The sequence below is a fragment of the Nesoenas mayeri genome (assembly GCF_963082525.1).
Source record: "Nesoenas mayeri genome assembly, chromosome: 7".
NCBI classification, from domain to species: Eukaryota; Metazoa; Chordata; class Aves; order Columbiformes; family Columbidae; genus Nesoenas; species Nesoenas mayeri.
In genome coordinates, this window is record NC_137551.1 from 23,850,484 (window position 1) to 23,869,810 (window position 19,327).

General features: G+C 36.1%; 1 protein-coding gene across 1 annotated transcript in view; it reads left to right on the forward strand.

The window, feature by feature from the left end:
• The window catches only part of DNTT (DNA nucleotidylexotransferase), a gene marked incomplete at both ends in the record, with an annotated part of 93,619 nt that overhangs the window by 59,929 nt on the left and 14,363 nt on the right, over positions 1 to 19,327 (forward strand). The window contains 3 exons of the mRNA XM_080347877.1: positions 1,321 to 1,423; positions 8,489 to 8,752; positions 10,217 to 10,300. Of these exons, the coding sequence (XP_080204003.1) occupies positions 1,321 to 1,423; positions 8,489 to 8,752; positions 10,217 to 10,300 (451 nt within the window). The remainder of the gene's footprint in view (positions 1 to 1,320; positions 1,424 to 8,488; positions 8,753 to 10,216; positions 10,301 to 19,327) is intronic.

Here is a 19,327-nt window from a genome sequence, read left to right on the forward strand (position 1 = left end):
TAGAATGAACTATTCCATTAAATACAAAAAAAGCAAATCTATTGTTTTATACAGTTCCCGTTTTCATCGCTTGTATAACAATTCACAAGTTCTTAGAAAACTGGACACAGTGCTGGCCTGAAACACACCTGAGCTATAACGTCATGTACCCCTGTGAACATCAAGAAGAGCAGACTGTTCCCATGAACATATGAACAATATTTGGAGATATGCTACACTTAAGTGCCTCTACTCCAGATTTGGGGTGTTTATTTCACCTCCTGCATACTATACCTATTTGCAGAAATATCTGCTCCTTTTTCTTCAGGCTAAACTGGTTAGAGCCAGTAAATAGATGTGTATGCAGTCTCTGTTGCAGTATTTTAACCAAAATTATAACCTTGTATTGGTTCTTCAATCTTCAGATGAATTGCACTGTAAGATAAATTTTCAGATGTTCTCAAATGTTTTATCATTTTGAAGGGAAATATTCTGATAGCATGCTTTTTCTTATTTTCCAATGATAGCTACATCTTAATCTGATTTATGTTTAACAATTTTGCTAAGTGGATGAAAAGCAAACTGAATGCTTAGACTTAAATGAAGAAAAACAAAGAGGTTATGACATCATTTTTCTTGAAGAACGTTTACAATTAAACTTTGTGCATGTGGATTTAATTATGAAATCCTTAGTGGGTGTAATAAAAAAGCCTTAGTCACATTAAGGCTGAACTGTTCTCAAAAAAAAAAAAAAAAGAAAAAAAAAAAAGAAATCAAGCTTAATTTCTGCAAAACCCCCACTATTTTAACAGAGAAGAAATGTAAAATACTCAGAGATTTTATGTCTGTCACTAAAAGAAACAATAAAATTATTCATAGTCACAGTTTTGTTCTTTAAAGTGTCCATGAAAAGCTAAAGAGGAATATTTAAGCCTGCAGTAGTGAGACTGGCAAGTTTATCTGCTGTTACTGCACTGGATTCATAATATGTACTACCATATTTTGATAATGTTTTTTTTTTAATCCAAAGATGACTGAAACCTTCTTTTCTGGGACTTAAGAAGAAGGGAGATTGAGATTTAACATCACCAAATGGATCTGCAGTATCTAGTTCAACAATAGAGAAAATATTTTAAAAGCTTAAATTATTGCTTAACAAAGAACACTGACAGGCCTGATAAAAGAAATAGAAGAATCCATTTTGATTATGTTTCAAGAAACATTGCTATCTCTTTATGTTGTGAACTCTTTATAATGCAGGAAAAATATTATCTTAGAAAGTAATGTAAAATTCAATAGGAACTTAACTCTTTCAGCCTTCTTGTTATTTATTGCTTCTAGGGGTAAGAAGATTGGGCATGATATAGATTTTTTGATCACCAGTCCAGGACCAAGAGAAGATGATGAACTTCTGCATAAAATTGTGGACTTATGGAAAAAGCAGGTATGAACTAAACAAGATTTGGCCAACAACGACATATTCTAGCAGCACTGAATTAAGCCTATGTAGTACTTAAAGAATGTTGACTCCTTTTTACAGCTGGCTGCAATATTTTGAAGTAAGATATTGCTCTGTTTGATTATTGATCATGGTGATACTTCCTCCAGCTCTGAATGCTAAAATTGAAGGTTGTATCAGAAGTACTCCACACACACTGTTAAATCTTTACCTAAGAATATGCAGCTCCTCAGAGGTAAGAAATCAAGCTAGGTGTAGTTTTGAGAACAATGGCTGTGATCTGAGAAATCTGGCAACTGCTGAGGCTTTTGAGGTCACTCTGAGCTGCTTTCAATAAATGGAATTGAAAAGAAAGAAATAGAAAATAAATTGTTCTTGCTGATTTTTTTTTTTTTTAAGGATAAAATTTGGCAGAATTGCATGCAGGGTGAGTATGGGAGGTCAAGGGTGGCCAAGGGTTTGATGAAAAGATTAGGATTCATCTAGGAATCCCAGCATGAAGAAAATGTCAGAAGAGGAGATAAACAATGGCCACAGAAACCAAACCCAGACAAGCTGGGAATTTTTAAAGCTATGAACAAACATTTTCTGTGTTCTCTTTGTCCTCCAAAATATTTATGGCTTATACTGCTAGCTATACTACCTCTCCACTGTGGCAATTGTAATATACAGGCTTTTATTGGCACTATTTATAAGTAAGGGGCCAGCAAAATCAAAATGCAAAAAGGAAAGAGAGGACTCATACTCCTCTTGCCTTTTTATTACCTTTTATTACCTTTGATTTCTAAGGGGAAGGGGGGAACACAAAAAAAAATACCTAAACCTAGAGCAATTTTATACTTTTTGACAGTACTCCTGTCATCTGCTTCACAGCTTTCCACTTCTGTGCTGCTGCTTCAAAGCCCAAATTCATCAAAGAACATCACTGAGGTCATGACGTTGACTTCCTTTGGCAGCTCTTAGTGAAAGATTCTGAAATCTTTAACTTCTAAACTATGGACCTCAGACTTATTTAAATAGTTTAAAATGGCATTTTTCTTCGCTGAAAAGTTTAATGTAACAAGATTGAAAGCTGTTGAAAAATAAGTGGTTAAATCAACACCATCATGCTCTTTGATGCTGCATCACCAGGGATAAACGGCTGATGAACAGAGAACAGTCTCCATTGAGCTTCAAAGTAGAGTGGCAAAACAGAAAAGCTGTAATGCGGTACACAGGTTACCGTTTTAAGGATTCCAAAAGGCTTCATAAAGACAGTAAGAAATTACTTCTGTGTGTTAGAGCTTGGAAGTCTGTGGGCAAACAGGCTGAACCATCCATGTCAATGGAGCTTCATGCACATGCTGTGAAAAGACGTTTTCATTTTTTCCTAAAAATCTACACAGCTATGTTGGACACTGTTCCTGTTGTTATATATGTACTTTCAACAAAGGAAAAGATAACTGTTACTACAGGCTTTCCCACATTCTTCAGTTTTTTTCCGTTTATATTCATGTAATATAAAGTTGCATTTTTCTTTCCCCCTTGCTAAGGTAAATAGATCAGGAAGGGGAAGCCTTGATGTCCCCTTAAGGTGCATGATGAGGAGCAAGTAACCAATCTCACTTTTCCCTTGCCAGAAACAGGTTTTTTTGTAAACAAGGTTTACAGAACAACAGCACATTCATTATTGAGTGACAGTTTGATTTTAGCAGCAACGAAACCTGTTTCTAAAACAAGATACAGAAATGGTCAAGAGGCCAGAACAAAGAGCTTATGTTTTTCGGATTAATGCTCTGCCCATAAGGATGCAGAGCTCCTTCACGAACACATATTGTCTTACCTTTTGACTTAATGCATTATGAATTTTTTGTTGCATTGTGGCTCAGCTTCAGTAGGAGCTGAGGACCTTCTTACCTAAAATATACTTTTGCGTGGTGGTTACAGCACTGAACACGAGAGCACTTGCCTTGAATTGCTTTAGGCAGAGGATGGGGCTGAATTGGATTGTCCTGCTTGTTCCTGCTATGTTTTAAGTAAAGACCCAAGCAACAGTGGCATTTCTTATGAAATCTGATCTTTCTGCAGTATATTCTGTATCTGTTTGTAAGTATGTATGTGTATGTCTCTATTTATTAATATCTATCAGTTTATCTTGGTCAGCACTGCAAATGCTTATGGCACAGAGATAGCAGAACATCTTCATCCTTGGACTCTGGTGCTGGTCTGTCCATTGCTGTCAAATTCAGGCTGTTCAGCACATGCCCAGAATTAGACCATTCCGACATACAAGATGAAAAGGGGACCGAGGCAGCTGCAAAGTTTATACTGCTGCTCAAGTCTTTGATGACATTTGCTAATGATTCCTCACCCTAAGAGGCCTTACTGCTCCCAGGCATCAGTTCCTTGAGCTGAACTAACACACCTACATGCTCTTTTGGATTAGCTATAGGTATTTTATGGAACCAAAAAAAAAAAAGCACATCAGTTTCACTTTATTAAACCACCTTAGAAGGCAAATAAGAGCAACAACATATATACATTGCAGAAGAACATACTGGATTACATTTTCAAGTGGTATAAAGTTGTCCTACTTAGCCTTAACAGACTTAATGGAACTACTAACAATTATGAATAATGACAGCTTGTAACAATAAAAAGAGCATAGGATTTCACTTAATTAAAATGATATTGTGATTGATTTTTCAGCTATTAATTACATATTTTTCTAAAAAATCACACTTTTCCTCAGTTTGATGTATGTATTCCAATATCAATGCTATTGATGTGTCAGCACTCAGTCTATTTAAGTAAAAGTGCTTAATCATTCTAAAAAGGGAAAATTGTTGTGGGCATTAACATAACTGCCCTAAAAATACATTTGGTTTTGATGGTTTTTGTATATTTGAGAAATGCAAATGCTCATATTTTAAAACTTGATTGTGTAAACAAGGTCTACAGCACTTTATGGTGTATAGATCAAGCTGAAATTTGCAAAGAACTGCAGATTCCTTGACACAGAGTAATGAGAAGGTTTTGCAGCCAGCAGTAGCCAAAACTTCACACAACCTTCATAGCTGACTGCCCCTTCAGACAATACTTTTTCAAAATATACACAAGTGCCATTTCAGCTTTATGAGGTGATAGTGATGTCCAGTGGCTAATCAAATCAGGTTACCTGGAAACATTGTCCCAGTGGATATGACCTACCCTTTGGCTCCTATTTAAAAATGATATCCTGGCTTCAAATCAGGTTTCAACTGCTTGTTGAACTCAGCACTTGTGTAATTGTTGCCTAATTGCAGGATTTGAAATTGAAGTAGATATTTATGGTGGTCTACATACTCTCATAGAGATTGCAAAGGGAGGAACTTTAGTGGGTATCCAGGATGACTTTAGGTAAAGGAATTTTTTAAAATTATTTTTCAATGTGGCCAATACAGCAAAGACGGATGTGTCAAGTTCACTCTGTTTTCATTTACAACTATATACTCCTGTAATGAGTAGCAAGTTGAAAAGATTTCTCTGAAACTAAGTAAAGCTGATGCAGAAGAGATCATATATAAGATGATAACACAGCTAAGTGCTAGAATTAAAATATTGATGAAGCAGAGGATAAAGTATATGACTAAAAGTTAAAAATGAATGACTTAAAAGGTCTGAGCATTTTATTCCAAGGCCATTTTATCTGTTACAGACATGTAGGTAATACATATTCATATAACCTCAAGAATTTACAGGGGAAAAATCCAAGTATGGAATGCTGGTGGCCATGTGCAACTGTCCCCATATCTCACAGAGACAAAATGCTCCCTCATGCTTATCTGCTTGCCTGTGAAGAGAGAAACCACTGCAGGCTGCCATTAGCTTGCTGGATTTCTCAAGCAATCCAAAACAAAAAACCTACTAAGACTTCCCACATACAGTAGGAATTCCATTCCTTCTGTAGTCCATCTAAAGATAAGCTTTAATTCCTAATTTCTTGCACCAAAACTGAGGAGATTTCAACTTCATTTCAACAACGAGGACACAAACACTGATACAGACTGTGGCAAATGTGAAAAACTGGTGATCTGAGCACACTGTCTACAAACAGCACACAGGTAATGGAAATGTAGGTACTTGGAATTGTAAAATAAGACTTTACCAAAACTTAATCCAGTTAGGGTTCTGCCTAGGGAAATAAATTATTTAGATTTGTTTTGGGATATGCTATGTATTGCCCCAAATCTCAAAAAGCAAAAACGAAGCAAAAGATTAGAAAACACTGATGAGGTAGCTAGAAGATTTTTATAGAGAATGGAAAGAATGTCAGTGCTTAATAAAAGCTTGAAGTCATCAATTAATGATCCATGATCAATGAAATTTAAAACATTTTTTTAACATAAAAAGCAACAAAATTAACCAGAAGGCAGGCATAGTTTCATAAAAAAGAGAGAGTTACAGTTACAAATTAATATTCAACAGCTGTTTGTATTTGGAAATAACAAACATCAGTGCCTTGAGACATAGCAGTAAAATTAAGAAAAAAATACTCTCTGTTTTAAAGATGAATGTGAGAGAGAACCTGCTAAAATTAAGCATTTTCAAATCAGCAGACTGGGAAACTAGTAATCTAAGAGAATGAGCTACATAAGGAGTTTTCTCATATTAGTGTATAATAAATCTTCAAAATCAGGAAAAATTCCAAAGTGAAAGAATGTCAATGCAAGTCAAGCAGTTATAATTAAAAAGGGTGACCCATAAAACAGCCTGTGACTGATTCCCAGTAAAATAATGGGATCATTAATTTAGAACTATCATGAACAAAAATCCGCAGGCTGAAAATATAATGATACCTATCTGTGTCTCTTCATGGAAAACATGCCCTAAGTGCTTTTGTTATGCTTTTTGTTTGTTTGTTTTTCCCATAATTATAACTCTGAGTGATAAAAATAATTTTATTGCTGTAAGGTAGTCTCTAAGATATGTAACATATTGGCATGTGAATACCATACTTGCACTATATAAAAGAAATAATTAGAACCTGGTGTTTAACATGGAACTATTATTCCAAAAATTGTTTCATTGTCACCTGTGTTCAAGAGGGGTCTGACCTGGATATCCTTGAAGTTAACTAGCAACAGCTATCAAATAAAACCGGTTCTGTACCCTCTCAGTTCAATATTGCAATTTAAAAACCACACAAACAACACTCCGCCCCTCTTCCCCCTCTCCCATATGATTCTTTACTATATATTAAGGGATATTTTAACTAAAAGTCAGGAGAAATTCTTGACCATGCTTGACCAGACTAGTATAAGAATTCCTAGTCCAGAAGAAGGAGAAAGTGTAAACATTTGAGACTTCAAAGGAGAGACAAAAAATTGATCCAAGGACCTAAAGAAATCCTGATGATGGAAATTTTAAGAAACTCAGTCTATTCATTTCATCAGTGAGAAATCTGAGAAGTGGGTTTGATCAATGTGTAGGTTTAAAGAAAGGTAAAAGGAGATATGAAAAGACGTGACAGTTGTAGTCTTGTTGAACCTGAAGATGAAAACTAATGAGCTTCTCTAGTCAGAACGTGAAGGTAGAAAGTTCAGCTTAGTAGTTTTCCTTCTAGTAATAACAACTAAACATCTGATAGACTATGAAAAAAGTGGTTTATGCACTATTGTCGCAAACTTTTTAATAAAAATTAAATTTTGCAAAGGCAAATCTGAGAAGTCTCTACTTTCTGTGAAATCAGGAGATCAGAGGAGACAGTCACAGTGGTATCCTATATTTTATGAATCAATGAAAGCTAAATTAAGGCTGAGTGTACCAGGACTTGGGCACATACCTAAGTGTTTTATCATACAGAACCACTCCCAGCAGAATCTTTTTGCCAGCTGAGCCCTCGTGCTAGAGGTGGCTTCAGTAACACTGAGCATTGTTATATTATTATGCATCAAGCTGCATTTCTATTCTGAAGATTCAAGGATGACTGAAGGAAGTGGTGTGATGGACAGTATCTGCTTTATTTCTTTGTTATTGTGTATTTGATGTTTTGTATTCTTTAAAAAGGATGTGGTGGGCAGCAGAGGGATGGTCTCTTTTTCTTGTCCCAGGTGGTATGCTTTGGGTGATGAGAGGTTTTCTGGCTTGTGAGGCGAGATTGCACTTTACCTGAGGGCAGCTGAACATGTAGAACTGTGAGAAGCCTTGGGAGCACAGGTTAAGTCTGAGATGTTCAGGAAATCGGGGGCCTTGGAAGCTGCCTAGAAATGCAGAGAACAGGCACAAACACAGGCCTGAGGAATGACAGAAATGTACTTTTCCTAAGGGTCTAGAGGGGATAGTACATTTTACTGCAACACCAGGAGCCATTGAAAGGTTGCTGGCTACAGAGCAAGGCTGGAAGAAAGTGCTACCTCTTTTGACGCAGCCCTTCTTACAGTGCTGGATTAGAAGGAATTAATTTACAATGCTCTACTTCTTCCATTTTTCTCACTCTGAACATTCTTTATTATACAAAGAAATTCTTGTTTATGCTTTAATAAAATCTGGCTCTTGAGGATCAATGTTGTTTTAGTGCACTCCCTTCAAACAAAAGGCATGGGCAGGGCCATTCCACATCTCTGGTGACTCCAGACCCTGTCATAAGGAAATCTCACACAACAGACACAGTCCAAATTGTCTGTTTGTAATCTGTCAGCAAGACTGTGCTCTGGACTAATCTGTTTTTCTGGATGTCTGCCACATGGGAAAACATCAGTCCCTACTCAGAATTTTCTGTTGACATCAACCACAAAAGGCTTAGGAGGAAAGGATGGAGGGAAAGAATTACAAATATTGTCTCCTTAGTAGAGGGCAGGACATTGTCCCTATGCAGTGACCAACCCTGCAGATGTCCCTCAAAGGATCTGGTAATATTTTTCCAAAATTTGCGACTATTTCTTTTCTCTGCTTAGCCCAGATTTGGCCCTGCGCAGTTCTGTGTTTACTGAAACTGCACTTTAAAAGATTTTTTAATACAACTATCTAGAAACTCTGAAATTACAGTAAAACCAGTCCAGAAATTCAATCGGAGCAATGTCTTCTCTCTAGGGTCTACTCCTATATTGTGATATCGTTGAATCAACATTTACAAAAGAACAGCTACCAAGCAGACAAGTTGATGCCATGGATAATTTTCAGAAGTGTTTTGCAATTCTAAAATTATATCAGCCAAGAGCAGACAACAGCAGTGACAACACATCAAAAAACCTTGATATGGCAGAAGACAAAGACTGGAAAGCAATCCGTGTTGATCTGGTCATAACACCCTTTGAGCAATATGCATATGCTCTGTTGGGTTGGACAGGCTCCAGGGTGAGTAACCACAATAGTCTATGTTTTCTTAGCATTGCTAACCGGTTTTTGCTTTTACAGGACCATTCAGAGTTAATGGATTTTAAAAAAATGTTCCTACTTTCCACACATCACATTCCATGCTATCATCAACCCATGATCATAGGTTGGAGCTGATGAACTCATCACTGACATTTATGGATGTTTCACTAGAGTTAGTGTCTCTTTTCCTTGAATCTTAGTGTTTGGATTCATGGACTGAAAAGCTAGATTTTCAGTCAGTTGTGTTGTCTTTTTACATCATGATAGTGTTAAGAAGCAATTTAAATGGTTACTGAGTAGAAAGATGATTTGGAAAGTGTCACAGAATTTTACGTGATATTAAACATTTGAGGAAGAGATGCTCTGAATTGGAACTTAACTTGTTTTGTAGGAAATTCTAAACAATTTGACATCTTTCTTTTTGGATTAGGTAAAATGTTTTCTTTCAGTCGTATTTTAATTGAGTGTTTTAAATTGTAAATAAAATGGAAAATTTCAAAATTTACACATTAGTTTTTAACTAGAAGAAAATATATTTTGATTGATATTTTAATAAGTTAAGAAAACTTGAAATGATAGCTACTTTCCCAATAGACCATATAGTCAGTGGCTATAATATAAAACAATACCATATTTTCAAAATAAAAAAAAATATCTAAATGCAAGCTCAAAACTCAAATTATTAGTCTCTTTCCAGACAGAATTATTTTTAAATCTGTTCTACATGCTTGCCTTCTGATGTTGATTTTCTTAGGGAGTGATTGCATGGGATGACACAGAGCTGCTGAGCCTGCTCTGAATGATCTTTTTGATGTGCTAGAAGCAGGACAGGTGTAATGCTACTCTATTCTACCCAGGTTAATTGGAAGCAGGATGTTTCAGACCAGGGAAAATGCTGCAATTGATGTATTCTCCTGCTGAGCTGATGAGTTACTTCAGTCACTTTTCTGTTTTGAGGTAATAAAATGTACTTATTTGGACCTTGGATTAAATCCTGCAGACTTTGGGGTCCTTCTTATCCTGAAAGTGTTTGGCTATTTTAAAACCCATCTCTCAAATCTGTAGGTAGGTGTCTAGGCTAAAAATGTACTTTGTGAGGCCCTTTGGTTGAGTGGGCAATGACTCCATCTTTGTCTGTCTCACTCAGCTCCTACTCCCTGCTGAGATAATTCTCCTACAGGCTATTGGAGCCAATCATAATCTGTACATACACTCACTTTCTTGTACAGTACCCAACTATTCTCAGACTAACCAAGTGAAATGATGGACCATTGCCTGTTGAAACATAGTCCTTTCAGATGATCCATTTTTTCAGCCTATTGTCTTTTAATACAGGTAATTTTAACATGTTTGTTTATTATTTGGTTTGGTGTTGGAGATCCTGTACAAAGGACAACAATGTTGATTTGTCAGAATTCCTGATATTTGCTGTATCTTTTACAGCAATTTGGACGTGATTTGCGGAGGTATGCTACTCATGAAAGGAAGATGATGTTGGATAACCATGCCTTATATGACAGGACAAAGGTACTATATTCTCAGAAATAAAGCTATCGTGGTTTTATTTCTGGGTATGCATTTTCAGTTTATTTTTACTATTCAAGTACACAGAATATTTTTGCTTGATTGTTTATCTATTATGTAGTAAAACAGTAGCCCTTTCACAAGATTTTGTTGCACTGAAAGAGCCTGATTAAATGTTAACAAGTAAATCCAGAAATCTTTGTTGGCATTGCTGAGGTAATTTCAGAAATTTAACAAGAAACATACATTAGACAATGGTATTTAGAAGGAATTGTACATCTTCACAAAATTGAGAATAACTCACATGCCGGTATTTGAAAAAAATACTTTACTGTCCCATTTCAGAATGAAAAGTCATTTCTGTGTCACAGGCACAGTTTCAACAGAGATTGTGCTGACATTTCGAAGGAAGAAGGGATATTGAGTGGTACAGGCTTAACTAGAAGGCCTGAGGAAGTTTTTTAGGATATGATACTAAGTGGATATCAGGGATCACCTTGCTTTTAAAGCTCTGCATTCAGAAGTCCTACGTGAAATTCTGTTTAGTCAGGCTTGCTGGTCTTGGTAGTAATAGGTAGTATTTATGGTCTAAATGCTCTTGGCTGAAGATGTACTGATCTCTGCATTTATCTGGCTTAATGTTTCTATTTGTATTAGGCCATTTTAATAATAAGCAAAAATCAATATTGAAGATGTTTATTGATGTCATTTTAGGGGAAGGCAAAAGTGTCATGTCAAGATTTTACATTAAACTTTCCTATATATTACTTGTAGAACAGAGACTGCTTTTAGCATCTCTGCTTGCATAGAGCTTTGTCTCATTGTTTGTGAGATGCAGCAGTGATCTAAGCCTTCACTCCATTTCAGCTGCCTCCATATGTGCTTATCAGGCTCAGATGCTGTTGCATCCTCAATTCGCATGGAAACCTGGGGAAACTATCAGACTAATGATCCATTTAGTCAAATATCCTGTCTCCAACAATTGTCAATACTAGATGCTTCAGAAGAAAATATAAAATTGCATAATAGATAAATATGTTATCAAATGTCTAAGGGGGGATGTTCCTTCATGAACCCAGGGATGATGTCAGTGTCTTTCTGCCTTTTATGTTTTGAAAGCATTCAACATATAAACTCTTTGCTTCAATATAATATAACAAATGTTATTATCTGCAAGTTAGTACATGCTCTGTTACATAGCTTTTTTGGATGTAACAGGTAACTGCATCAGAGAGACACAAAGAATTTCAGAAATGCCAGTGTTACTTTTTGTGTGCAGCAAAATTTGCCTGCCTGGTGTACAAGCATATATATCATTAAATCTGCTTCTTTTACCTAGAACCCTGAGGCATATCAGTGATGCAAAATGGACACTGTTCATTCATGAACAGCATCAATCAATATTATTTTTTCTTTATTGTGTTTAGGCTTTATATCCAATGTACTATTCAAATCCTTCTGGGAAAGAAAATGTGAGTTTCTTGTGAATTTCACTGGACTAGCCAGGATGTTTCACAGATAAATGATGAGTTTATCTTTCCAGTGTCCTCTGGGAAGAAAAATGCTCTTGTCTTCCTGAATTTTCAAGTAAAGAACTGAGGCAGAGAAAGATTTAAGGCCCTAAAAATCCATTTCAGTTTGGCCTGAATTTTCTCCTATTGAGCATCTGCCTCAGGACTTTGAAAAATGCATAGGATTGTGTATATCCATGACATGTTTCCCAAAGCCATCAGCTGTAGCTGTAACTGAATTTCCAGACCTTCTACGTGTCAACTTATATTTCCTCATTGAACTGCCCAAAAACAAAGAAAAAGAATTAGTGGCAGGACTGAGCAGTAAGATTTAAATTTTATTTCCTTAGTACCTGTTTTGATGCAGGAATTCTATAACAAGGGCAAGGGGAAAGAAAACAAAAACAACCAACCAACCAAAAACCAACCAAGCCTTCAGGGCAATTTTCAACTTTCTTGACCTTAGTCTAGGACTTCCATATGACTTACATGAATGACAAGAATGGATGAAATGTTCCTTTCTGCTGGGGAATCTGTTTGCTTTCAAGTGTTCCTCCCACCCCAGAATGATATCTAAGTCTCTGTTTTCTCACTTAATTCCAGACACAGACAGTTTACTTCCAGATTTTATTTTCTGCTGCAAAACACAGATGTACTATAGATTTCAAAACAAGGAGTCTTGACATGCTGTTGACACAGCAAAATACTGTTCTTGTCTCTGCTGCACTCTCAGAAATAGCTAAATTACATTAGCTGAAATTTTCCACAAAGGAAAAAATTCTAAGGCAGATGTGCAATATGAAAAGTTTCAGACCAGGCAGTACTGAAGTTATAATCTACTTAAAACAGGGTCTTTTTTCAAGTAGCACCATTGTAACAAGAGGCAGAGACACCCCATCTCTTCCTCTCCCTCCCCCAGCCCCATGTCCATATGTTCTGCTATTTATAACCTAATGCGTTAAATTAAAATAATATTTTTCTTCATTTTACCTTCACAATTTTGTATTAAGTTATTCCCATAAAAGGACAGTTTGAACAAAAAGCCTTCCACACTGCCACCCAGTGTGTAATAAAGTCAAGAATGTGCATAATAAAGCAATAGTGTCTGTAACTGTGAGACTTGAGATGATGACCCATAGTGAAAGAGAAGTTTGCGGTAAGTTGTGTTGCTGCCAAGGTTAATTTTTAGTGTCACCGGGTTAGTAAGCTTAAAATCAGTGATGAAAATAATTCATAACTTTAATGTTGTTTCAGGGAACATATACCCAAATCGTTAAATGTATACATTTTGTTTTTGTTTTTTTTTTTCCCTTAATTTTATTATGAAGACTAGAGAACCTTCTTTACTGTAATTCTAGTGCTTTAATTAAAAAAAAATTACTGCGGGAACACAAAATATGGATTTTTTAAATCTGTACAGTCTCTTAAATTTAGGTTGGAACACAAATATATGTATTTCATAAGGACATTTTTCTTTGTGGTAGGAAAACTTCCTTTCTCAAAGGAAAGCTTTCTCAAACCTAAAAACATTCAGGAAGCAGATATTCTTGTGTGAGCTGCTTGAGATCCCTCAGTACAATTTTAATTAAGGTTAATTAGGTACCATAGATAAAAACTGAATCACATCTCCATATTTCTCTTCTTGTTTGCTAAAGAAAACTAACCTGATGTCACTGGCTCTGGCCAGGCAAACTTTCTTGCGTCATTCTGTAACAGTCACTGGGGCATAATTCAGGAGCTGGGCCAAAACCTTTCTGCTACATTTTTCTTCTTTTATTACTCTGTATGTGTGTACAGTAAAAGGGATAGAAGGGTCAGGGAGAGTCAAACCAATTCTCGACCCTGATGAAGTCCAAATCCTTTATTTGAAAATGTTTGTTGTCATTAAAAATTTTGCAAGCTGGTATAACAAGTTAATAAACAATGCTATAGCAAATATACTTCGAATTATTATTATTATTATTATTATTATTATTATTGAATTGGGTGGAACATAACAGTGCCTGTAAGACAGTGTCCTTCATTATGAAAGACAACAATTTCCTGGTCTGCTCTACATTTCAATATATAATTTGCTATGCTTTAATCTTCTCTATTAACATTTGTCGACCCCTTGGCACTGAAGCTTCCACTGTGGCCCACTGCCTGAAATGTGATGCATGTCAGAGAATCCCACATTCCGGCATTCAACAGGTCACATCAGGAAAGAGTCCTGGTTACTTTAAAGTGTTTCCAAAGGGATTCTGACAGGAATAGGAAGCATTAACACAGCAGTTAGAAATCAATTACATAGCTCTGCAGAGGGGAACAAAAGGAACAGATATTTCCTCGAGGGACTCGTTACAAAGTTACACTGTGAAATTATTTCTCAGCCTTGATTGTTTGGTTTTTTTTTTTCCTAGTGTGAATCTTTTTGATGTATTTGTGGGTTTTGGAAGACAGTGTGCAACTATCAAACTGATGATTTTTTCAGTTCTGTAATAAAAAGGACATTTTGGAGGAAAATTGTGACAAATCAAAAATTTACTACCAATTAACGGTCAGCCTCTTTTTCATAAAAAGTTGAGTGGATGTCCAAATCTGTGCCTCTTTAGAACTATGTCCTAAAGCTATAGAAATCAGCACTTGTATATACCAGGTTGAAGTACGAAGTTTCTGTGCTTTACATCAGCTGGAGATCAAACCTTAAAATGATTACCACACTTGTAGAATGAAGGAATACGTTGATCAGCCATTAAGAAGATGGAGAAATTATATATTCTCTGTGTCTCATAAAATTATTATTGCTGCTCCACTGGTGACTGATGCACAACATATTTATGTACAAGGCAAATAAAATTATCGCTGTAAAACTTTCTTGATTCATGGAAGAACAATATGCTCTCTAAGTAAAGTAGAAGTGCTTTTGCAAAAAAGTATCTCATTTTTATGTGTGAACCGTAAGTCAGGTCAGCTGAACAATAGGCTGCTCCTCAGAAAAATCAAGGTCTTTAAGCTGGATGCCATGGCATCACTGGCTCTTTTTACACCCCTCCATGTTTGATTTGGGGTCATTTATCCCTTGACCTACTATAAAGAAGTTTTGGTTACAACATGCATTGTGTCTAGATTAATCAGGAGCTAATATGAGTATAAACACTGACCTCTGTTATGTATTTGTGTAACATGATCATCATTTCACTGACTAAACTGCAGTTTTTAGTCTGAATGTGTGTGTGCATATATATATATATGTACATATACAGTTTGCAACATACTGAGATTTGAAGGGCACTTTCTTTGTAATGATTACAAGTTTGTGACATACTAGAACAGCCATTAGCAAGTTTTGACAACATCCTGCCAGCTTTTTAACTGAGTGAAATGGGGAGAGATCTAATGGATCTAATTAAAGCAGAAATAGCTCTAAACCGTATTTTTAAACACCTGTCTTTAAGCTGAATAACTATAATCTCCTTGCACAAGAATGTAATAAATGTGTGATTTATGTTCATTTTAATGTTTTATTATTTTCAAAGTGGTTTTTAAAGTGTCTGGCAAACCATAGACTTTCTATTCTTAAAGGAGTGTCAGTGCTTATCCCCTTTTACAGTGTCAGCAACCTGGAATAAGATTCATGAACCGCAAAATTTGTTGGTTGCTCCTTTATCAAATTGTGGAGTTGTTACCTAGAGTAGAGTATTTGTGTCATGCAGAAGGGCACTGCGGAGAGTGTCTGAAGCTGGACTCCATGATATTGCATTTTTACACTCCTTACCAAGAGGATAGGTAAGGCTTAATATGGAATGACTGATCTCCCACAATATGGCTCTCAGGCTCAAGTGAGTGCTTTTCTTCAGTAACAATATTACTTGAGGAAAAACTTTCTCGATCTCCAGAATATGAAATGCTACAGTACAGTTGGCTTACAAACTTAGCATTGTCTTTAACTTTGAAGTTTGCTCCACCATAAATATAATGGCTTATTATCTGTCTGTACTCTTCATGGCTTTACTTCGTCTCTATGGTTAAACTCACCCAAGTCTCCACTTCTTATTAATTGGATATAATTTCATTCAGTTTGTAGACTTCAATGGTTTTGTAGACCCCAACATTGCTGCCTGCTTTCTCCTGGGTACTATTAATACCACTTCAAAATGCAGGGAATGACTGTAAAAGGTGGCTACAACTTAGTGGTGTAAAATGTTGGAAGTTATTTTCCTTACCCCAGTATCGAAAGGATCTTATAGGTCCTTATGAGTTACCTAGAGAGCTGCTATAGCTCTGGAAGGCATAAGCTATGTCTTTCTGCTGAAATTAAAATTAACCAGTTTTAAGTATAAGCTTAGATTCCAGACTGTAAGCACTAAAATGAAATTCAAGTTCCAAAAATTTAACCAAGAAAAGCTGTGCTTTTAATTTAAGCTGATTTTGTTTTAATTTTTATTATTCTGACATTTGCTGTTAGCTTGTTACTCTTAAAATTCCACAGGAACACAAATATGTCAGATTACTTTTTTTTTTTTTTTTTCACTTTTCTGACTCTGTGTCCCTGGATGTTATCTGAGGTTGCAGTTTGCAGTTCATAAATACTAGGCTGTTGTGATCTTGTTCTTCCTCATAGCTAATGCATTTGAAAATCCAATTCAGATACCCAGTCTATGTTCTAAACAGCTGTAGATTTGCTGTAGTCTGGCTAGCTTAAGCTCCGTCTACTCTCTCTGGTTCTCTGTGTGTAGTCACTGGACATAAAAGGTCCTTCTTCAGCTTCCAGAAATACTGACATACATGGTTGTTACGACACTATGCCTGGTATCTGAAGTGTTACACTGATGATTGTGAAGACAGTTGTCCCACAGACTTCCATTCCCATGGAGGGAACAAAGCCCAGACAGCTGTTAGTGGTTAAAGGAAAGGTTGAATGAGCAAGCTGAAAATAACGTGAAGTTTTGTCACTTTGATTCTTCGGGGTTGTGCACAGTCTATGCTCTGAATTTGCAAATGTCTTAAGCTCACAGCCAAATCATTCTGAAATTTGTGTGTAAAATTTTTCACATACTGCTGGTATTTTGGCTCAGCAGAGAAAACCATCAAGAGCAACTGTTAACGTGTGGAAAGCATTCGTATGTAGACTGGAAATAATGTCTGGAGATTACTTACTCTATTTGTTCCTCTTCTTACTCTGCAGTATTTCTGTTCTTGCCTAGTACATGTGTCTCTTTTTACGTTTCACTTTGTAGCAGGAAATCGTGTTGGGGTAGCAGACTGACATGAATGATTACAGTAAGCCAAAGGATCATGTACCTGTCCAGGCATGTGACATTGTAGGGCACATTCAAGCAATTCTTAGGTTTTCAAGTTCTCTGGACATATTTTGATCCCTCTTTTTATCCCTTGGTAAGAATAAGAAGTTAACCACTGTGGCAAAAACTAGTTTAGTTTAATGATTTTGATCACTCAGCATTTAGCCTTTCGCTATGACTAGGAGAAAGAACAAATGTTTAAGGAACAATTTTGATCATTCAAAATTTGCTTCTTCTATTAATTAGAGGGAAAGTCAAAATGTTGACACTTTTTGCAAAGGGAAATGCTTTTTGAAACTCAGCTTTGGAAACAATCCACATATCAGACTGTTCCAAACCTCCAAAGCTCAGACAGCTCTTGGGTCTGCAAACTGTGAGACACTTGGCTGGCTGCTCCAGGCTCATGGAGCCAATAAGGTCTGAGGACCCTGGCTCTGATGTAATTAAAATTATTTATTTGAACTCAAGCTCCCATTAGCCTGTCAAAGAAGTTGTCAAGAAGATGGGTAAGCTGACAGGGGCTCAAATAGGCTTAGATTTTTAAAAGTACCTGGTAAACTAGATTCTCTTGGATAAATGTTTTTTCAGGGCAATATTTTGATAATTACATCATTTTTATGAGACACCCAGGTTTAAGCGAGTAGGAAAATTCCAACAAAACAAAATTCATTAGCATTTTGCTGAATAGGTCCATTCAAAAGGCAATGTTTGTGTGACTATACAAGTATTAAGTAGAAATATTGTTCCCTAGAACTGTCTTTTCTCTTGGAATCCTAGGAAGTTGCATTCCAGTGATTCTTGGCCAGCAGCTTCCATGTATCATGTTTTTCTGTAGAGCCTGGTGTGAGGATGCCCCAAACATAAGTAGAGAAGATGCTTCTGAAAATCTACTGTGCTATGCAAAGCCCAGCCCTACCACTTACACCATGGACAAATTTGTGTTTGTAAATGCAGGATTTATCAACCTTTTTTAGTGTTACTCGCTAACTAAAATCACTTATCTGAATTAATTTAAAAGGTGTACCATTACCAAATATTTCAGAACCCATATTTTCAGAAAATAAAGTGCTTTTTTTGTTGTTGTTGTTTCTACATTTTGGTAATTATTTGGAAACTATTGTTTGTAGCTACAGTAAAAAAGGATGTAGAAAACTTTCCCACTGTACTTCACACAGTTTCAGCTGTGGTGGGATTCCCTACTGCTCTTTCCTTCAAGGTATATTCACTGTTCTTGATGCCTTTTACTGTTTAGCAGCAACTCAGAGCTAAAGGGCCTGGCAGAAGTCTTCTGTAATTCAGTGTCTGAGCTGCAATCATTTCCCATTTCATAGGAGAAAACTCTGCCTAAAAAAGGAACTAGTTTCAACTGCTCCATGCCAGAAGTTCTGAATGATATATTTCCTCAAATAGTTATCTTTTGAGTACATAAGCAAGCATGTGGGAGTTCAGCTGAATGAGAGGTTGGATGGGCTATGGGCATTAAGCTGCCTCAGGTATTTTTCTCAATTCCTGTTTCATGGCTGGAGATTTCACAGGATGGCAGGTGGAACAGCTTTATGGCTGGATCATGGCCATGTAGAAAGCATTTCTTTTACCACATCACTACCCAGTGGAAATCCTCAAGGGATGGATTTATCTTGTAGATTTAGATTTTTATCTTATGTAAACCCATATGTTTTCACAATAGTATTCCAGAAAATAATTTTTCAGTCCAATTATTACTTTATGAAGTTCAAGGCAGCAAAATGAAGTGAGTAAATAATTACCATTGTTTTGGGTTTTTTTTTGTAAAAGAGAAGCTGGGTTTCCTAGGATATAATAGATTGATTAAATTATTAGCATATGAATGTTCTTGCACTCACATTGTAGGTTGTTGGGGTTTTGTAAGAGGAGGGTCACGAGCTCAGTGTTATTTTGAAGAGTCATTGGAACAGAAAGCAATTATTAGTCTTATGTCCTATAAGAAATTAAGATGGTAAATAGCTGCCTGAATGTTTTCTATTGTTAAAGAAATATTGGAAAAAATACAACACTCTATGCAGAAGACTGTATATGATTGATGACAATTTTGCATTTAAAAACCATTGTGTGAATTTGAATGGCATTAAATGTTATTTTGTTGTTGAATAGCAAGTGAGGCAGTTTATACAACTGCTCTGAATAGTAAATTCACAAGATGGTCTGAAAACTACACTCCCAACTTATTTTTTTTAAGAGAATATTTAGTTTTCCTTGGA